At 39.4% G+C, this 23,195-nt stretch overlaps 1 protein-coding gene across 1 annotated transcript in view; it reads right to left on the bottom strand.

The window, feature by feature from the left end:
- The window catches only part of bcas3 (BCAS3 microtubule associated cell migration factor), a 118,003-nt gene that overhangs the window by 54,027 nt on the left and 40,781 nt on the right, over window positions 1-23,195 (bottom strand). The window contains exons 8-9 of the mRNA XM_010786460.1: window positions 21,870-22,003; window positions 17,352-17,688 (exon numbers count right to left, since the gene is read on the bottom strand). Coding sequence (XP_010784762.1) covers window positions 17,352-17,688; window positions 21,870-22,003 — 471 coding nt within the window. The remainder of the gene's footprint in view (window positions 1-17,351; window positions 17,689-21,869; window positions 22,004-23,195) is intronic.

The raw sequence follows: 23,195 nt of genomic DNA, 5'->3' as shown, positions 1-23,195 counted from the left end.
CCCCTCTCCAAACCTCAACACAAAAGGTGGCTGCCCAAGCTCTCGGGGTGTAGCTTTTGAAATCTGGAGGACTTTCAGGATCGGTCCCGGTACAGACCTCTGTTAGTCTTACCAATAGAGGAGCAGAAGGAAATGAAGGACAAGTTTGTGTAATGGTCTCCTCTCCGCCTCTGAAGGTCATGCGGCATTGTGGGCCAGCGGAGGTCTGAAGGACGGCCCTTTAGAGGCCCACAACGCGGAGGTTTGGCAGGACTAATGAATCTCAGAGCTACACGTTAATGATCTAAAAGACTGGTCCAAAACACTCAGCAGTCCCTTTCCGCTCGCATTCAGCCTCCTCTTGATCGCTCCTTTCCAAATAAAGACGAGGCACTCTCCTCCTATACCTTTATTGTAACCTTTGATGTCCGCCTTGTTTTCTTTGTCTTCGCGTCCCCCCCTTCCTCCTTTTCAGTCCTTTATATTGCGTGGCTGTCACTCATCTATTAAGGCAACAAATGGAACAAGGAAAACATTCAGAGAGCGTATTGTGGTTAGCTCTTTATTTCTTTTGAAAGCACTTGAACTTGGATTTTTTTTTTTGCTGCACATTGAATCAGCAGGGTCTCTTGTATTTGTCGTGGCTTTGTCACAGGATTACGGGGGCATATTTGTTTTATTATCCACATTTATTTTCCCCCTATAGTGTAATGTTTCTTTCTTACTGTTTCTATGTGACTGTTTCTTTTCCCATTGTACCAACGTGACAATACAAACCCATAGTGTTGTACTTGGCCCTGGTGGTATGTTGCCATGCAGTTTTTTTTCTCTCAAGGTTTAGAAATAAGCTTTAGGGATGTGTGTCCCTTTACAAAAGAGGTAAATGGAACTGAGCTTATAGAAATGATGTATATAAATAACAGCAACATGAGAAACTGAGTCCGATAACAGAAACAAGTTCCATTCAAAAATATGAACCATATTTCAACTTAATAATTAGCATTTTCCTGACATAATGTATCATAATGCAGGAATCAATTTCTCATAAAACCTGGCTACAATTGAGATGTTACCAGGATTTTGCCCACAGTAATACTGTGGGCTGCTTTAGAACTCTTTTAATGGATTTATAAAATAATATTGGTTATTGTACAATATAAACATTTCTTGCCACATGTTATCTTACACAATGAAATATGCTTTGGCTTTTTTGTTTGAAATAAAAAACAAATCATGTGTTTATTTTACATGCACACAATTGCATGACTTTTCGTACCAGAGATTATCTCAGCCTGCCTTACTCACAAATGTGAAAGGAGTGTTACCCAGTAAGATGGAGGCTAACTGTATGTCTTTGGTTAAATAATGAGTGTCACAAGCTAGCAGCCTCCCTCCCTATATACCTGGTTACATTCATTAGACCTTCGACATGGTCTGATTATGTTTAGCTTGAGCTGCATTTGATTTGAGATGTGTGTCTTTGTATCGTGTGTGTGTGTGTGTGTGTGTGTGTGTGTGTGTGTGTGTGTGTGTGTGTGTTAAAAGCTCAGGATGAAGCAGTGGAGGACAGAAGGGCTGAGTGGTTTGATGGGAAGAAGAAATAGTTCATGTTTTGATGGGAGAGAAGGTTTTGTATTACAGGATATGTGGATCTCCATTGGCAACAGCAGAGGCTGAAGGAGANTGAATGACGATGCTAAATTCGTCAACACCCCCACCCCCAAATCCCAACCCTCCACTCCCTTCTTTGCTGAAGCACCATTATGGCTATTCAGGCTGCTTCCTGTAGGAAGCAGCCTGAATAGCCATAATGGTGCTTCAGCAAAGAAGGGAGTGGAGGGTTGGGATTTGGGGGTGGGGGTGTTGACGAATTTAGCATCGTCATTCAAAAAAGGACTTTAGCTTCACTGCTTTATACGCGGTAATCCCCCACCCTTAAAAAATAAGCCTCACTGTGGGTTCTAGAACAGATGCGGGAGTTGATGATCATGCCGTGTTGTCACTCAAGGCAAAGTGCTCCTCAACTGTCATAACCCCCCCCAGTGAAGACGACTTCATGTGGAACGTGTTTGAGATCACGGACGGCCAGAAGATGATACATGGGAAGACAGCTTGGATGTCTGAGAGACAGGCAGCAGTGAAGTGTGTGTGTCTGTGTATGTGGTGGCTTGTAGACAAATTGAGTAAAGGTATGCTAACAAATGATAAAGGGAGTGTTTACCTCTACTAATGTCAAAGAATGGGAGTGGAAATCATGTCCATCATTTTAGAAAGGTTAAAACAAATATCAGAATGAAGACTACATATGCTTTTTGTAAATGTGTGTTTACATTATTGCTTTTTATTAAATCAAAAAAAGAAATTATTCGAAAATTCTGTTTCATTCTTGTATTTTGATTTTTGACCTTTCTTGTTTAGATTGTTTTAGTTTGTGCTATATTAATGAATGTGCCTTGCCTTACATACTTTTACACTTAGAAATAGTTTAAGGATTTTTAAATTAAGTTGTGATTTAAAATCATTCTGAAATGTAAGGAATGTCTGCCAAGTGTATAACCAGTCTATATTTGGCCTGTACCATAATTACTACCTGTGCCTATCAATGATACTACATTACTGCAGAAATTACTTTTCCTTGTTCTACAACAAGTATTTATAATAAATAATAATAATAATAATACATGAGACTTGTATAGCGCTTTTCAGGAAACTCAAAGACGCTTATGGTATAGAAATCCTCTTTTTTAAATGTAACTGTACAGATTTGTTCTATGTTCTAAGCCAGTGCTAAGGCATTAGTTTCAATAAATAGAAACAAGTAAGAAGTAAGTCAGAAAGGAAAAGGGCTGACCAAGGATACTACAAAGAGAGGGAGGGAGACAGATGAAAAGAGTCCGTCAGACAGACAGATAGCCCTCGACGGAGGCCATGATTTGATTAATGACCGGGGCGTGATGTGCCCAAGCACTGATACATGACATTCCCATGGAAAAAAGATCCATCAATGCAAATCCAGCTCCGTCGTGTCGTCCGGAGAAAAGCTCTGACCCTGCCAAAAAGTCACACTGTCACCTGACCCTCGTCTCCTTTTCTCCTTTTAATCCAACCATCCATCCAGCTCCCCTCCATCCATCCATCCATCCCTGTCTCAACAGCATTTGCATTCTCTCCTCGCATTAAGCCTCTCACTCTAACCTTCGCACTCTTTCCCTCTTCTCAGCCAGTCCCTGACACGCTATCTCATGTTTCTCTCCCCTCTTTTAATACCCAATTTGCATCCAATGCAAGCAGTAGGCTGCCGACGAGGAGCCAACGTGCAAAAGGACAAGCTCTGAAGACTTTGTGTATCCACGGACACTTTGTCTTATTTGAATTGTTCTGCCAGAAGAGAATATTTCAGTCAAGGGAAAAGAAAACTCTAGCAGGTCAGAAGAGGATTTGGGTTAAGAGGCAGAGTAAGGAAGAGAACAAAAAAAAGATGAAGTCTCAGCAAGGGAACACTTTTTACGGTTTTCACTAGACTTTATGCTTTTGCACAGTTGATATATTTCGCTTACTTCCAGGCCAACAAGATTAAACCGCTCTTTGCATGCAAAAGGCAACAGTTGTAGTGTGTAATAACAACTTTACACCAGTTGGTTGATTTGTTCAACAGAATTGGACTCTTGTCAGAGAATAATATCTCTGCTAAAGCTTTTAGATCAGGAATCTTAGCCAGACCGTCATTAAAAGTATAGCAATTATTTCATGTATAGCAATTATGTTATATTAAAATATGGGCTGTTTGGCGCAACCTCTAATACTGTCTACCTAAAATAAGGGTTGGCTCGCTTTCCTCAATACTTAGGATATACTGACCAATATATGTCTGTGGCAGAGTTCGCGTTAACCGAATATTTTTCGTCTATGACGGATTTTTTTTTAACAATGACGGAAAAATCTGAAAGCCGTCCGTCATTTTGACAGATTAGAACAAACTCAGAACAGCGCCAAAGTTTCCCCGCAGCGGGGCTCCGGTGTTATGCTGTGTTATGCATGCCCCCCCGTTGACAGTTCACAAGCGTGCTCCCAATCAGTGCTCATTGGAAAATTGCAATGGACACTTGTGTTTAAATTCCAAAATACATTTTCATTTAAAAAGATAAAAGAAGTCAGAAAAGTGATTATTCTTTGATCAGGTATTTCCAACAATTCCTTGATTTGAATCAGGGCAAGATACTTACTAACCCTAAACACAATGGATCCCAATGGAGTGGCCAATGGTGTGTGAATGTTAGGCTCCAGAGCAGATGACCTTGTATGGCAGACTCTGCCGGCTTGTACTGTATATGTAAAAGCACTTTGAGAGGTCGTCAAGAAGTGCTATATAAATGCAGTCCACTTCTATTTCCATATTGTTTTAATAGGATAACATATATTGTTTTTACATTGGTAATAAAACACAAGTACTATATATGCACCAACATTTTAAGTTGTTACCACCCCTTCTAAGTGCAGTTCTATTAAAAAATTGGCCTATATCAGCAACAATGTGTCAGTCTTTGTTCACTGAGGGCCACATACCGAAAATCATACGAAGGGCTGGGACACTCACTAGAGATGAGTTATATTGCCTCATAAGTTAAGTTATAAGTTAGCAAAATCAATCAAATGTAGGTAAATTATGCTTGACACTTGAATATGCTTTAAGAAAAATAACAGCTTCTATAGGGTTTCATTTATTTTTGTTACAAAAACGGTTTGCTGCTCATTCCTTAAAACAGAAGCCTGAGATCGCTTATAACAAAGGGGAAATAGGAAGGGTATATTTCAAGCTGGTTATGCAAATCAGTTATTTGGCTAGGATTTGTAAGAAAATGTTTTCAACTTTAATTGACTGAATTTATTTGAAAAGTGGGCTTTTTAACACATGAATACTACCGTGTAATATATGTTTACATATATATTTAAGAAGTACAATAAAGGAATAGCACAAGTTTCAGGAGTGGGCCATTGTCCATTATACTTTTTGAAATTGCTGAGGGCCAATTCAAAATAGACAATGGGCCTCAGTTGGCCCCCGGGCCCTAGTTTCGACACCCCTATACCACCATTCATACCTTGATAGTCCTAAAGGAGGGAGGGATTAAAGCAGGGGATTGAAAAAAGAGGGGTTGGACTCTTTTTGTGCCGAAGAAGAAAGCGGTTCTACTATCCCAGTTCCCCAAAGTATTATTATTAAAACACTAACTTCCACAGGGGAGGAAAGAAGGAGACAGAGATAAATGCAGGGAGGGCTAAAAAAGGTCGAACATAAAGGGGGAAGGAAAAAAAGAAGAAGAAGGAGCTGGGATCCCCACTGGACAGAGTAAAAACAAATTAAAAGAGCCCTTATAAAACACAGATGCTGCAAAGAAAATAAACTTCACAGGATTTACTGTTTTGCAAAGGAATCGGAACACGGGTGGAAAAGCCATCATGTCATCTTCTTTTCCCTTGTCTCTCAGGTAACCTCGCGGCGGAGGGATCTATCTTCTCAGTTTTCCCTTTCCCGCCTGTCTTTTCTTTCTGCACGGACGACGACATTGCTTGTTTACTATTTGCAGTCGAAGCTAAGAGTGAGGGTCAGGCTGGCCTGTGTGAAAATGGCTTCCTGCCCAGTCCTCCGCTCCCAAACGGCAAGCTAACGTTTTTTTTTTATATTTTCATTGACATTTCTCATGTCAGGGAGCTAATAAAAAACCAAACACTCAGCGGACAAAATGAAAAAAAATTCAAGACATGATCTTTTTTGGTATTCCTTCATAATATCTGAAATGTGAAAAAGGAAAGAAGGGGCTATGAGAGCAGTTTGTGTTGTAATAAGGAGGAAGATACACTAGCAATGAGGAAACACAACTCATATACACTACATCCAAAAACACTGATTCAAACTTCCTACACACAGCCCATCCTAAATCATAAGAAAACAATTCAGTGAATGGAACGCGCGCTAATTTAAAAACACACACAAACAGCACCCTGAAATCAGATATCTAAGTTTACAGCATGTCTGTATTTATCTGGCTTCATCAGACATGACTGAGTAACCAGCAAGAGGAGCTGGAGGGGGGTCAGACATCTCCACTGGATCAGATGACATCCACAACCCAACATTATGAGTGAGTGTGTGTGTGTGTGTGTGTGTGTGTGTGTGTGTGTGTGTGTGTGTGTGTGTGTGTGTGTGTGTGTGTGTGTGTATCATCTGATTTGTGTCAAGGAGCTAGTAGCTCACAGTAAAGAGGGATGTAGGGAAAGCAGGAGGTGTATGTGTGCATTTTGGCAAGAGGGGGTGCAAATGCACGCGCGCGCGCGCACACACACACACACACACACACACACACACACACACACACACACACACACACACACACACACACACACACACACACACACACACACACTTACAAACCAAAGGAGACTAAATAGGAGAGGCAGAGACAGTTTGAGAACGAAAGAGTTCATTACATGGTTCCTGTTTTTCTCTTTTTTTCAAAATGTCAATGTAAAAAAAAAAAAAAAAACTACAAGGTGAGACATGGGACACTTTAATATTTTAAAGATATTTAGCTTTGTGATCAAAAAAGATCATCTCTGATCATTAAGAGATGAAGGCCTTTTTCAATGTTTTTCAATGAGCTAATACTATAAAAAACTGTACCATTTGTTCTCCCTTCTAACTCGTTTAACTTACAGTAATTGTGAGAAAAGGCAAAAATAAATGTGTTTTTTAATGTTTTTCTCCTAGTGTAAGTGATAATGGAAATGTTGAAATGCCCATTATGCATAATGTTATCGATTGAAACATCTTCTTGATTTTATAAAAAGTGAAAATAACTTGTTTCAAGCTGTTCAATGTACATATATGTTTGAATACTTTTAAAAAAAAAGTATTTCAATAATCTACAAACAGCATTAACTTAATCAATACACACTGCTTGCCGTCCATACTGCATAAATATGGTATATTCATTGCGCCAGTATTCAACATTTTGTTGTATAAACTACACTTTTATGAATCTTTTAGATGCTAAACTTAATTTTGCCGTTTAGGTATCAGAACTTTGCAGAATGTTGCTTACGTTTATTTTGATTGGATTTGGCAGGACTTAAAAGGAGATAAAGGAGTCCAGTGACAATCATCCACCAGACAAGGTTAAACAAACAAAACACCATAATTCACATCTTCAGCACAAGGAATTTATTGCATATTGCTTGTATAAAATATGTTCTGCAAAACAGACAATTTTGGTATTTCTATTTGTTTTAACTCAATCAAAATAACCTTTGGTATTATACAGTATACTGTATGATAACAAACACATATGGGCACAATAATTCAACATTTCCTACATAAACATTCTATGTTATAGGTGATTATACTGCAGCCGATGCAGAGTTCACTTTTGTTGTTGTTGTTGTTGTAATGAATAGTGATTGACAGTTGCTCTGTTTGAATAGCGGGCAAAAAACAAGATATGATATCAATTTAGGGTTTTGGCAGTCTAAATGAATGGCGTGTAATGCGAATACAATAGGTTTACTTTCAAGCTGGAATATTACTAGTGAGTTGTGTATATGGATTACTATATTTACTTTTACAATATAACACATACCATTAACCATTCCCTTGCACTTTTCATTTCCTCTTTCTATAGTGCATTGCTGGAGGAACTTATATGCTGAAACTATTGTGGATATAACAAATAAAGTCTTTGAATTTGTAATCAATACATTAATTAACAAAAATGATTTCCGTTATAGCTGAGAAAATCTTGAATTTCTATCAACAATATGTTGTTTTATTTGACCCAAGCCAAATAACTGTATTTATGAATGATATCTTGTACACTTACAAAGGATGGTGTTATTAACAACCTGTTATGCATTGGTGTAAAACCAACACTTTTACTGGCTTTAAGCTTCAGAAACACAGATCAACTCAAATAAGAGAGAAAACAAACCCATTATCCTCACACTGCAGCAGAGCAAAGGTGGGATGTCAAATCTATTGATCCTGCAACATTGAAAGGCTTTGGCTTTCTCAGAGCGTGAACTATTCACATGGTGGGCAATAAGCTGGAAGCCACAAGTGCCTTCTCTGTGTAATTGCAAGCCTGCTTTATTATTTCTTTTATCGCAATTTTGCAAATCAAATAATGATGAGTGCAGTTGCGGGCACCCAGTGATAAGAGAGCTTAGTGGTTGTGGAGATTGAGTTATTAGGGTTTGTACAAAAAGGAAAAAGGTCTTTGGCGGGGCCCCGAAAGCGGGCCAAGATACATATTCCTCGCACTGTGTATTTTTGGTCGCTTTAAAAGCCCCAAAAGTACAAGGGAGGGCTAATTTTCAGAGTAAACAGCTTGTTCGATTGCAGTGTGGTTTTGCGCTGAGCTCTCCGTTTATTGACTCAAGCCGAGCCGGGCTCTGGCCGACCGCAGGGGAGAAGAAGCCTGCCGGTGGAGCCTGCAACAAACACAAGTCTCTTACCTTTGATGGCACACACACTGTAACAAACACGGTTAAATCAAATGTACAGAGTAATGTACAAAGCCCTAATCCTCTTGACGATATGGCAGGTTGAGGGGGAAAATGCTTTTAAAAGAACATCTGCTCTTTTAGAAAAGCTATTCGTAATTGTGTGTTTCCTCTGCAACCATTTGTAGGGTAAATTATTAAGATAAATAAAGTGTGGTCCAAATGTGAGTCTGGATTTTACGAGTCACAAATATTTATAATACAAGGGTAATAAACTCTAATCAGAAAAAAGAACAATTTTTTCATAGGTTTAAGAAATTATAAAGATCTAATTAAAATCATTCCTCTATGGCCTTCTTAAGAAAACAACCAAAAGAGGCAAGTAAACGCAAAAAAGACAAATTCAGGTAAGGTTTTTTTTATATGCAACAGTACTATGTTTCGACTGCCTCTTTAAAAGAGAAAAAAAAAGTTTTAAAGAACGGTTGCAAGTTCTTTTGGTTGAAGGAAGGGACCATTCATTAAAAAATTGGTCCGCTCCTCTACTGCTGTTAGATTTGTATCAAAGCAAAACCCTTGCAGCACAACTCAAGCTTTTCAAGTCTTTTCATGTCTGCTCTGCTCTGCTCTGCTCCTCCCTCTGCTAACCGCTGAATCCTGACCTCACAGCGCCACTCAGAGGACAACTCCGGTACTAAAACACAGGGATACCACCAAGCCTTAATGTCTATCATTTGGGGTAATTATTCCAAAGTGTAACATTAACTAGTTTTCCTACATACTTATTTTTACTAATAAATTCCATTATATTATAACATACTTTTGTTATACAAAACATTACATGTTATTTATCTGATAAATTGATCTAAAGCGACGTACTTATGACTATGGAAGCAATTTGGGTGTTAAGTATCTTGCCCAGGACAATTTGAAATTTGACTGCTGGGGGTGGGAATCGAACCAATGACCCTGTGATTGGTGTATGCCTATTTACCCCCTGTGTCATGGTCACCCCAAGAAGTTAGTAATGATACTCACCACTATTTTTGCTTTCGTGGTTACACGCGGTGATTGGTAAACTAGCTCGGCAGTTGATTGCATGAGGATGTATGGGTAACAATATGTTGTGTTATTTAAAAAAAAGTCTGTTAAACAAGCAGATTTATTTTTGCTAGAATCATATTGGATTAATGATAATGTCTTCTGTATTTTCACTCATTTAAATTTATAGATTACGACATTATTACTCAATCCCTAAATTCAATAATTTTGCTTTTGTGCCTACTCCTATGTTTGGTTAGGGGTTGCGTCAGTAATAGGCATGCAGAGGTTAAGGATATTTGATTTAGGTAAAAGTAGAAATACTACAGTGTAAAAATACTAAATGATTGGCATCAAAATATACTTAAAGTATTAAAAGTAAAAGTACTTATTGTGCATAATGTCCTAATTTAGAATAATCTATCTTAATTTACTGGATTATTGTTATTAATGCATTAAGGGGTTCATCGCTGCTGGTAAAGATGGAGCTAATTAAATTAATTTATATACTGCTGCTCGATATCTTAACCAATAATAATATATCATAGTTTATGTATGAGTTTGTGTATATTTTGTATTAGATTATAATATGAATATGTAAAGTAACTAGAAACGATTTTTCCAAAATGTACAGTCAGTATGAAGTAGCACAAAATGAAAATACTTACAAGTATAAGTACCCCAAATCCGTACTTAAGCACAGTAAATGTACTTTGATACAGAACACCACTGCAGGCATGGTAAGTGCTCACCATGTTGTGGCTATCTAGGCAAGGCTAGGGATGCTATAACAATAAAATGGGGATGTAGAAGGCAGAATAGGGTGTTTAAAAGAAAGTGCAGAAAATTAAATACAATAAATATGACCAAGATGTGGGCCTGTGGTGACTTTACGAACGCCGGTTAGCTCAGTCTGGATGCTGATCCAAGACAGCTCATCATGATGACATGATGAAATCTGGACAAGTCATCTATCTCACTGTTTCATACTGCTACACGTTTTTGAAATGAGCATGCTAACTTGCTCTGTTAAACCCATCTCCTATCTGTGTGAAACCGAGGTTTCAACATACTCAACTGTACTGTATTCAACTTACTAGAGTATACTGTAAAAACAGGGTCGCACCAAGGTCATGTACTAAAGTGTCACACACCGGCAGTTATTAGGTCATGTTTCCTTGGCATCGACCTCGGTGAAGAGTTGGTGTTTTTCACCAAGGGCCGATGACTGACGGGGGGAGGAGGGAGGCGAGATAACACCAAAGTCCAAACCCAAATAAGCAAGCCGTCAGCCTCTAATAGCAGAAAGGAAGTGTCCCTTTATCAACAAGTGAATTAACTGTTTCCCGTCACACCTTGTTTTTTGCCGCCCCTGTTCTCTCTGAACCAGCGCCAAAGCCCAGATGGCTCAGTGATCGGACCACCAGGGCTTCTGCGGGGTGAGGAAACAAATCTGTTGCTCTGACTAATAGCCTCGCAATGATGTGTTGGACCGGAGTTGTGTGTAAACACGTTAAAAAAACATGTATTTCATCCTGGATGTAGACCTCTAAGTGGCAGATGAAAGCCTCATCTCAATCTACTTTACAATAGAGAGAAGTCTTTCATAAAGAATTATGAACACAGATCAGACAAAGAATCATGAAAGGATTACAGCGATGAGATGACTCTGTACAGCAGCAATCCACATACGTTTTAATTCATTTGTCAATTAATGTTTTTTACTGTAAATAATTATACAATAAACACTTTCTTTGAAGAGGGAGACAGAGGGGATAAGAAGCGGCAAATGGTCCGATGGTGGATATCGAACCCGGGTCGTCCTCATGGGGACCAAGACAAGTAGATGGGCTGCCAGTTCTATCAATCTATACAGCTAGCCCAAAAATAAGTTCTTAAATTGAAAAATAATGCATTATACTGATAAAAAGCATCTCTCAAACTCATCCAATGGCTCATAATAATATGATAATAGATTAATATGCAGTGTTTGGAGATTTTACTTTTCACGATCATCCTCCGTGAAAGGGGTTTGTTTGAATTTTAAATTAAGAACAGATTAATTACATGTTTAAAAAAATCCTAATCTCAGAGACTCTGATTCAAACATTTAAACATGTTTAAAGCATTGCTTGATTAATACAGCCTAACGATTGGGTCAGCAATAAGTGTAAAATCCTAATAAATGTTAAGTCTTTTTTTTAATTAAATAATATAAAGTATGTTTGGTACTGCTTTAAAGGTGGGGTAGGTAATTTTGGAGAAACCAGCTCGAGTGCGCTAGAATTTGAAAATACACAGCCGGAAAAAATCTGTCACTTCCTTAGAGCCCCTCCTCCAACACACACGAACGCACACATGACCAATGAGGGCACGAGATAAGTTTGTGCACAGATGGAAGGCTGACAGGCAGGTAGGCCATCCAGTTATTTTAGCCCGGCCGGCTAAAATGATTGGTCGTACTTTTTACAGTATTACGGCTTCCACAGATGACATTTTTTTATGGATTTTTTGTCAAAACATATATATTCATTGCTATCGGGATGTTAAGAGCATTCCATGGAATATAACAAAAAGTGTATCTCGAGCCGGTTTCTCAAACTTACCTACCCCACCTTTAAGGAACAAAGAGAGACAATGTGAGTCTCCCAGCCATTGCACAGTAGAGCACAGTGCTTTATTAAACAGTAAGTGGTGAAATGTACTCAAGTACTGTATTAAAGCACTATTTTGCCATACTTTTCTACTCCAGTTGAACATAATTATTTAAAGTGAATTTGTACTTCTCTATTACAGTAGATTTCTGAAAAAAATATTTAACTTTTTTTCCCTCTGCTTTATTTATTTAACACTCAGTTATACAAAAAATGCTGATATGATGCAGTACTACCGCACTATCACTTTTTGTAATAAAAACAACATAATACAATATTCTATGAAAATATAATGCTGTGAAAAGCTAATCTGCATAATTTAGCTACAGTACATGTTGTTGATAATACCAGTGTTTTATTAAAGATGACATATTATGCAAATGTTCAGGTTCATATTGGTATTTTGTGTTTCTACTCTGACATGTTTAAATGCATTTTAAGTTAAAAAAAAAAGTGTGTGTGGGAGACCAAATCCCTCTGGAGGAAACTTTGGGAATTTTGGCTTTGCAAACCATTTACATGCAAACAAAACTATAACTTTAAACTATAACTCACTACAGGGAAGGGAAAACCACAAAAAGCATAACAGGGTTTCTTTAAGTAGCATTTTGAATTCAGGGATTTTACTTGTAATATTTCTCCTTTTGATTAAGTAAAGGATCTGAGTACTTCTTCCACCTCTGTATACAGCAGAACTCTGTGGTTGGATCCGAAAACATTTTAATAATACAACTGTACAGTGGCTACCATATGCCGGGCTCGGCCTCAATAACCTCTGCCCTTTGTAGAGGAACTGCACTTACTAATCAAGACTTGTGTGTGCCGGGCCACAGACCAGCCGCGCTTTACAACGTGGAACTGTCACAATATAAGTCATCACTTTGAATCACAAAACACTGATCACAAAAGATCAAAATAACCTTTGAAAAAGAAGGGATGGGGGTGGAAATTGAACTGTACACAGGGACGTAAATAGCCATCCTAGATGTTAACAGTGACAAGAAGACGGCAATTGCAGCCTCTATTTTTAGGCTCGCCGGTGGCCTGGGCTGGCAGCTTTGGGGAGGATGTGTACTTTTCTTCAGTTCCTTTCCAAAAATCAACGCTGTCCTCACTGGCAACAATCACAGAGCAGCTGTTGTGGCTAGGTGGCCTGGCCCGGCGTGCCTCACCCTGTTGCTCTCTGCCAGCTTTTGAAAAGTGCATTCAATGCCCAAAACTCACACTCGGGCCACAAAAATAGACAGAAAAGCGTGTGTGACCTAATGTGTTTTCATCCGGTGAAATTCCCGCAAATTATGGAGGTTTTATCAACGCTGGTGGCAGCGGTAGTGATTGAGGGGGGGCTGGTTTCTAAATGTACATAAGGCAGGATGCTTCGGAGCCAATTTGTTTAAAATGACAGACACACAGAGACCAACACGACCTTGCACCAGACATATGTGACTGGTGAACTGATAATGACCTGTGATTTGTGATCTGTGATTTGTGATCTGTGATTTGTGTTCTTGGTTTGCACCATGTAAATACATGCTTGCTTCTGAGGGTGAGGATCAACTTGTATTGGTGCAACAGCTTGGGTGAAAAGTGTAATTAAACATTGACTAAATTCTCTGCGAAACCCCCCCAAAAAAAGCCACAGTCTCCACACGCAGACAATTCTAAGTTACAAAATAATGGAAGGTAAATGTCACATATAACATTTAAAAAGTGATAGAAACTTCATGAAGTCCACTAAATTGTATCTCACTCACTGGCCCCATTCCAAACCGACCCCTACACCCTACCACTCTGTGACATAGGGAACTCCTATGTGGTCACACTCTGAGCTGAATGAGGGTCCTTCTTTAAGGTGTAGGATGTAAATACAGCAGCAAGCTTCAAGACAAACTCTCTCTCCGGCATAAACTGTCATAACCAAAAATCTTTAGTTGCTTTTTTTGCAAACCTTTTCTTGCTTTAAATCTGAGGATTATTAGCTGCTTTAGCAATCGTTCCTGTATATATATACAACTTTAAAATGAAATGCACACGTCAAAAATTTCTTAGACTAGACATGGGTGTACATGATTCTCAGTAAAATAATTAAAATACAATGTAACATTCAAGTTGTTACAATCTGTATAACAAAATAAAATGTTATACTTTACTAGTACATTTTTGCAAGGAAGTATTTGTTAGTTCTGGACCCATGCAGACTCGCTGTTGGAGGGTTTAATACCTCCCGATCCCCACTAGTTGGTTTGAAACTAAATGTGGCGGACCCTCATAGCAAAGTGTAGATGGTAGGGAAAGGGTATTAGGTTTTGATTGGAATCAACCCAAAGAGTCTCTCCTCTTCTCAGGTCATTGATTTTCTGGAGAGCTAATCTAGGCCTATCTGCCAACTTGTGGATAGATATGGAATACCTGGTCTCATTTGAGAAAAAGAAATGGCAGTAAACTGACAGCTTTATCAAATGAAGAGCAGGCAACTACATGTCTACAGTGTCATCAGTCATGACGGATACTAACGGCATTGCACCTGGTCAGGTAAGGCAGATGATAAGAATCGATGAAGATTTGGTGTTGGAAGATTTCATAATTTTTTAACCCTGCTGGCTTGGAACGGCACGGAATTTGCAGACCCGCCGAGCAAACGTGCACAAATTAAATTAGAAAGGAGGCGGGTGGAGGGGCTAGTTTGCAATTTTTTATTAGGTTAGCTAGTGTCTATATGGTACAGATTAGAACCTTGTTAAAACTTCCTGTGGACTATCTAATACACTTAGATATAAAAGTTATGTTTGAATGTTTTGGAGTCAAGCAAATATTAGTATTCTTTCATTTTTTCCATTTAAAAAAAGATTACCGGTAGTTGTGTACATAGTTTATCTTCTTCAAATGTGCACGCACACACACACACACACACACACACACACACACACACACCCACACCCACACACACACACACACACACACACACACACACACACACACACACAGTAAGGTATCACTTGGAGGACTAATTGTTGACAGGTGGCCCTAATGCTTTTCTTTGAAACACAAGTGTGATTTACGAGCATGCTCCCCGAGACCCCCGGCTTTCAGTGCTGCTTCTACTACAAACCTATCTTTCTCCCCCTCCGTCTGTCGCTCTTCCTCCTCCGTTCCCCCTGTACCATCTCTCCTTCACTTTTCTCAATCGTACCTCATTACTTTGCTCCCTCACTTTCACCTCATACCCCACTTTGATGTTTCTGTCTCTCATCGCAGCAGAGCGGTGACTCTCCAAAGTAAGACATCCTTTTAATGTTTGATGGCCTATTTTTCACAGTGTGAAGGAATGTGTGTGTCTGTGTGTAGGTGTATGTGTATGTGTGTGTGTATATTTGAGTCTAGAGGTTACAAAGTAGTCTGGGTCCAGACAAGGAAGACAGGACGGAGAAAGAAGGCAAGGGCGTCATTTTTCAACCTAGAGTACAAAAATTGCACTATTTATATATTTTGTCATATTGGTACATTTTAATATAAAAGAAAACAGATGATGATCCCTCTGGATGTTTCAGCACATAGATGCAAATGTATTGTAAACAATATTATCCTAAATTAGACCTGTTGAGTTTGCAACAGCACATTTGTCTACTAAAACTACAGATATAGAGTGGTGCAGGAATGAGTACTATAACGTGTAAATGAGTCAGCTTTTTATCACTTACAGTTTCCCCGTCCTGAATTGTGTTTCATGTTAACAACATGAAACACAATGACTCATCATGCCAATCACAAGTCTACCTTTAGCTTAGACGTGCTGAATATTTTTCATGTAGTTTGTTTATAGTTAACTTTTTACTCCTGGTGGTTGTATTCACACTTAAAACTATCATGAAGTTGTTTTAGTATGTCAATATGATAATATGAGATTATCCTGCCAAACTAAAGTAAGTATAAGTGTTATTATCATACACGTGTCTGCCAAAGATCTTTATTTTCTGCTATACTCCTTAATCCAATGGAGAAATCTATTTGCTTTTAGTTGCGGGAGCCCTTGTGATGCTAACTTCTGGGTCTGCCTACAAAAATATGTCATCATTGCACCACTCTATGTCACCAACTATAGAAAAATGCCATTCCCTCTTAAAATGTTAGTTTTTTTAAGGCTAACGTTTTCCACCCCTTTAAGCTAAAAAGCATGTGGTGCAATGGGTGTATAAAATATGTATAATACAACATCCCTGGCAGTTTACTAAGAAGAAAATGCTTCCATACCACTAGGCTACTCATTTTGTTTCTTCAAAGCCATGCGTTTTACAATGACAATAAATGAACCTTAAACCTTGTTACATGATTTCCAATGACCAAACTGTCAATTCCCAGTCATCTGGTTCGCTGCAGTGTTTATCAAGGTCTTGACATCACCCTGACACATTAGTTAAAGCTCAGGGGTGTTCTTGGAAATAAATGACTTATGAGAACTGTTTTATTTCATACTAAGTAACACCTATGGGGTCACGCAGTGCTGCTTACACAAAGTGTGTGTTTTTCAGAGTTTATCAATGTCAAATAGGGACACAGCCAGTGGGAGCAGCCATCCGTGTTGTTTGACAAACAAGGTGAACAAGGTTTTGGCAGACAGATCAGAATCCCAGGAATAGAGCTACTTGGTGACCACTCACTGGAAACACACACACAACTGGAGTCAGTGCCTGGACCTGTCGTTAGATTAAAAAAGTTGTATCTTTTGAGGCCCGTGTCTAATTTACAAACTGCTGGGTACAGCACCTTTAAATCTACAGGGATCATGACAACTATACAATCATCATCGATTATCATGCACTATTAATCTACCGATACAAACGGAACATTATCAATTGTTCCTTTTTTGTTTTGTTTGTTGGTCTTGGCATTGGCTACCAATCATGTTTTAGAAGTTTCAACGCTAGTTTGTCGGTAAACAGGTATCCTTCAAAGATGTCCGACTTGTTGATAATGTCACATTCTTATTCCCTATTGCAAAAATATGTGAATATAGTTAATCAAGCTTTCTATCATATTTTTAACCTTCAATGATATGAAACTGAGAAATCTGGATAACCTCCTCCATGCTGCCTTGCACCAAATGCGCATTAGATGCCAACCTCAACAAGCATAGGTAACAAAAACAGCAAGCCTTTCAGTTCTCCTCCCTCCCAAGCTCCTTACCATGCAGTGGAGAACCCGAGGGGCTGCTGGACATGCCAGGTATGGGGCTACAGCGGCCCCCGATGCCTCCTCCTCCTCCCAGGATGCAGCCACCTCCTCCGATGCCTCCAACTCCTGCTCCTCCTCCTAACGCAGCTACCCTGTTCAGCTCCTGTTCAATGTCCTCCAAGCCGGCACTCTTTTGGAAGCGAGACATCCGATTTACCACCCGAGGTGACATGTGGGTGCGGGCACAGGGTGCACCGCCATAGGGGTTGATGGGAAATACATGGGTTGTGCCTCGAAGGGTGCTGATGGTAACCCAGCGACTGTCCTGGCTAAAACACATGTCTTGGACCTGGACAGAGACAGGGCAGGAACAAAGAGAGGACAGATATTAGAGGGGGGTCTTGGGACAGCAAAAGGACGAAATAAAGTCACTGTAGTTCCACTCACTATGCACATGATTACGTTTTAAATTCCTCGAACTACACATCATTTTCACTCAAGCTGGATAGTAGGCTAGCCTTAGGTCCTAGCTATGTTAGCGTATTCTGTATCTGAGCGGTCAGTCCACCATTGGTACCTTGGTCCAGCTGGTCTGCCTTATGAGTCTCGGGAAGCCATCATTTCAAGGTCTGCTGCGCTTTATAAAATCCCCATACTTCCTTTTCTAACGCCATACTGTATGTGCCCCAGTAAAAACAAAAGACTAAAAAATACAAATAAGTAGAATTTGTATAAGCGCTACGGCTGCTTAGAAACCTTTACAAAAAAAAAGTGTTCACTATTAGCAAGGCTACCAAAAACACTGACATACTCCCAAAAACGTGATGTTTTTTTTATGCTTTTACTGTGTTGATGTTTTCATCATGTGCCCTGTTGACTGCATTTTGAAAACGTAGACATGTTTTAAATGTCTGTAAAACGTGAAGTTTTTCTGAACTTGGGTGAAAGAGTGTAAGAAATAGAGACACAGTGATTATTTAAAGACATTGTAAGTGCCTCAGCAAATGACATGTGATTTAAAGTAAAATATGTAAATTGTCAGTATGAAACAACAACAATTGAATGAATGACAACTTGTTGGTTATGTTTCATCTTTGGATTTTAATATATATGATTACTGTTTTAACTGGCGGTGAACTTGTAACCATCCTTGAACAAACATTTACATACAGTCGGCTCACTAACTCCCAGATATTTGGTTTCAGCAGCTCCAAGCTACTTCTCTAGACTGCCATTAACTGGATGGATGGATATTTTTGAACAAAGGCTTAATCCTCTGTTCTGTATTATTTTCTTCAAAACTCAGGATAGGGATTTATGCAAAACGGGGATAAACGTCAGCCAAAACATTGTCAACACAGATAATTCTACCTTTTTGGAGTGCTTGACAAAATTCGACCAGGATGAGAAGATTAGATAATAAATGAGGAGATATGGAAATATAGAAAAAGTCAAAATTGTGAATAAAAAGGCAGAATTCTGTCTGTAATCTCAGAATTGTGATAACCTCAGAACTCTTGTGGTCAGATCTCTCCAAAAAAATCACATGTGGCCCTAATCCTCTCCCTTAGATACATGCTTGTTAGTTTTATTCCTTAAACATAGACCTAATCTCAGGCAGAAGACCCTTCAGAAGAAGGATGTCCCTGAGCATCGGCCATGCAGGAAACCAGCCAGAAGACAAAACAAGCAAAGGAGTGATGTGACCAACTGATAAGATGAAAGTGTGCTGAAATAGCATCTATTATTCCACATTCCATACAGAAATTAAACCCAGTAGACTTGACTGTGGTAGGGAAAAAAAGGAAAGTTGCTGTGAAGAATGTCTAACCCTTTAGCCAGCAAGCTAGCCAGCCAATCAGAAAGACATTTGTGTACCTGTAGGCCTCTCTTATCTTTCGCCAAGTCGAACTAGGTAATTGTACCAAGCAATGACAGTTAATGGGGCATCCTCCGAATACCAGACAGTTACTTTACTTCACAAAGATGAGTGAAAGAAGAGGCATGACCTCTTCTTAGGCTGATTATGGAAAGCTTGGCGATGAGAAAGGGCTACTTTGTGCAGACTGTAATTGGTCATAATAGACCTGTCAGAGCTTCAACTGTATATTGGCGACTGGACCATACTGTCAAATCTATTTTATCAGACAGCGGGTAACCTTGAGGGTGGCTGTTATTGTACAGTCATAGCGTGCCAAACATGTATATACCAAACATTTGACAATTGGTATCTTAATAAAGTCTCATGCATGTGCTAGTGTGGAGGTTTCACATTCCAAAGCAGCTCCGTCATGTTTTCATTCGAGGAATATTGACATACTAGGCAGCCAGAGAGACGCCAACAAGACATGGTTAATGCTTGTGATTCTTATTTTCTTAATCAGTGAAGTAGATTAGGCAGCTATGTTCACCTGAGTGAAAGTCGGAAGGAATGAAAAGCATGTGAAAAAGATGGACGGACAGATAAAATGGAATAGAGACAACAAGGATGCGCTTGGATAGAACTCAAGTGTGAGAGCATTAGAAAGTGAATACAAGGAAGCTGTAAATAACAGAAAAATAAACAAACAGGGGGGTTGTGATTGACTCTGGAATATCCCTCATCTTTTTGGGTCTGTTGGTTGATATATAAATCTGAACAAACAGCCATGACACATGGAGTCCACCAAGGGTCTCTACTTGGTCCTGCTGTATTCTAAATCTACCTTTTCAGAACACTTCTGCCCACATTCTCACTAAAGCCGAATGTAGAACACATCATCCGAGTGAAGAGCCTGAGTGCCAAAAGCTCAAAAACATGTAATTTCCTAATATTTTCAATAAGCTTATTATTAACAACCATATGTATTACTATTAACATATTAATAGTTGAACTAATACAAAAATCCCTAACATTGCTACTCAATTACTCCCGACGTATACGTTTAAAAACCATTAAAAAACGGATTCAATAGCTATCTGTGGCCTGTGTGGTTTAGTTAAACATATTGGAATTGATACATATAGAGAAAGAGCGTATTTGCAATGTGTTTGGATTGAGGGGTTAATATAAAATCTTATAATCTAATATGCAGATGTCTAACTTTCCTTGAAGAATTTATTTTAAACTAAAGCTCATTTGATGCATTATCCAGAGTTTCTTATGTTCAGCTTTCAAAACCAACGTGCGTGTAAACACATCAGCCTTTAAAACAAAAATCACTGCAATCACAGCTGATCATGCAGGGCTGCAGAGTAAAGCAGTGCTGGAGTTTCACCCCTGTAACCTCAGTGACTAGCACTTTCCAGTTTGCCCTGTGGCTCCGCTCTGATCTACATTCTGGTCCTCCTTCAGTCCCTTACATGTGTTATCAGCTAAGGTCTGTTTACCTGGCCTCAGGTCACTGACAGCCAGCCGCATGTTTGGCCGCTAAAAACAGATAAGGCGTCTCTCCACCCACCTAACTGGAGAGTTTATCGCTCTGTGTGTGTGTGCCTGTGTGTGTGTGCCTGTGAAGGTGATAACCCCTGGCCAAAGCGTTAGGCTAGGCCAGCTTTCAGTGTTTACAACAGGCAGGATCAAAGCAGGCTCAGTGTGCAGCCGGTCAGCGGACCTGCCGTTTGGTCATACATTAACCAGGCTGTGAGAATGTATGTGTGTGTGTGTGTGTGTGTGTGTGTGTGTGTGTGTGTGTGTGTGTGCGTGTCTGTATTTGAGAGTGTGTGTGTGTGTGTGTGTGTGTGTGTGTGTGTGTGTGATATTAATAATATGTTTAATTTGTGATTTCTGTTAACTCATTATGTTCCTGCTAGTCTCCCAATAAACATAATGTGGATGTAGTGTGAAACTTACAGTATATGTGTGCCACTGTCCGTTTAGTTTGGACAGCTTCTACTGGCACAGGTGCATATAATTTACTACTAACAATAGGATTGTATTTTCAACCGTTCATCGTCATGGTCTATAGTTGCAGCAGTAGTACAGTATTACAGCCTTCTATAGTACACAAATAGTCTAGTGATAGTTTTCTGTGGGTACATTGCATACAGGAAACGTAAATAGGTTATTCCGCATACTTCCTCTGCGTTCCTTTTTTAAAAAAAAAACACTTCTAGAACTGGAACTTGATTACTGCTTCATATTTGCTCTACAAAATTGTGTCAATGTGTCTCCAGTGCTGGCCTGAATCCTCCTTATTTTCAGCTAGATTCTAAAAATGTTGCTAGGTTTCATAACTCTTTAATATATTTATAATTTCTCTTGTCTCTTGAGACTTTTTTTCGTTTTATGTCAAGGGACCAACCTCAAAAACCGTTGTATGTAAAGTTTTACATGCCTCCCAAGCTAGTATTTCTTTAGTTTTTTTTTACATAGATCTTGTTGGATTTTTACTTCAATGTGGAAGTGTTTGTGGATGCAACATTTGACACAAACAACTTATTTGGAAATGAAAATAAAGGAGAGAGTTTAAATAGTTTAACAATGAAAACGATTTTGATTTTCAGGTCTGTTTCAACACGACGATGTGCAGATGTGTGTGTATCCCATACCTTGGCTTCAGTTTCCCCTCGATGCAAGGTGTAAAGATGGTGCACAGCGCTCTGTGATGAGGCCCATGGGTGGGTCAGAATGTGAAAGACGTGAAAATCATGGCCCAGAGTATCTGCAGTCACAAGCAGCATTCCTACAATAAACAAACAAACAGTCATCAACATTAGGAATCACTCCGACATCAATTGTTATATCGTCACTTCTACAGTTTGTGATTTTTTTTACTAGAATATTTAATGTGAAGTGTTTGCTTACATACTACATTTGCTGGAGCTAAACTTACAAAATAAGGCCAGGTTTTATATTTATATTTTCTATGAATCAAGACGGAAAGTATTTGAATGGTATGTTGTCTTCAACATATGTGGAAATCTTTTTGTTTTCCCTTTGTTGTAGTGTATCATAAAGGTTTTTTTGCATGCAAATGGTCTGTAAAGGCTAAAACCCCAAACTCCCCTCCAGAGGGAGTTTCTCTTCCACACACTCCTTCCCCCCCCCACGCCTGAAACGCTTCCAATTGCAATATGCGTTTACTTCGGTAACATAGGGACATCACTATGTAACACTCACGCTTCAATTGGCTAGCGCTTCAACACATTGTACGTGATAGGCTAATGGCGGGACATCTCTTAAGGCCCGGACACACCAATCTGACAACAAAGAACTGCAGACGGACCCCGACAGTTACGTCGCCTCATGTCTCTGCGTTTTGGCCATGTGTCGCACTGGAATACACAGCAAAGACTTCAGCCGACGGCCAAGACACACGTAGGAACTGCGCATGCGTGAGTGGCAATAACTCTCCTTACCAGCAGGCGGCGGTAGTGTGTATTCATCATTCAAAAGAGGCAACAACCGAAGACGCGTGATAACCGAGAGAAGAAGAACAGACTGCATGATATAAACAAACAAGAAATAGTGTGTGCGTTCCATTTTCACTCTACAACGAGAAGCTCATGGGACTTTCCCGAACCTGTGTCGAGGGCTGGAGTTCAATGAAACCTCAGATTTGCCTTCTTAATAGTTTGTTTGGGTCCATCACTTCCGTTTCGCTTCTCATGCACTGATTCGCTAGCTGAACAGCCAATCAGTGTTGGATTTATTTTGCCGACTGCCTTTGGCCGACTGCCGATGCCGAAAAGGCGTCGGCACGGCTGAAAAGAACAGACATTGCGGGACACACCAGTCTTAGTAGGGCGTATCAATGCTCATCGTCGGCCTGACACCCACCGAGGCCGATAATCGGCCAGGTGTGTCCGTGCCTTAACATGGGGAAAGAGACTTATGTAAATCAGCGGATCATTTTTTTCAACTAAATAAACTAC

The sequence above is a fragment of the Notothenia coriiceps genome, unplaced genomic scaffold, assembly GCF_000735185.1.
Source record: "Notothenia coriiceps isolate Sejong01 unplaced genomic scaffold, NC01 NC01_scaffold00029194, whole genome shotgun sequence".
Lineage (NCBI taxonomy): Eukaryota > Metazoa > Chordata > Actinopteri > Perciformes > Nototheniidae > Notothenia > Notothenia coriiceps.
This window is presented reverse-complemented; position numbering and strand designations above follow the sequence as displayed.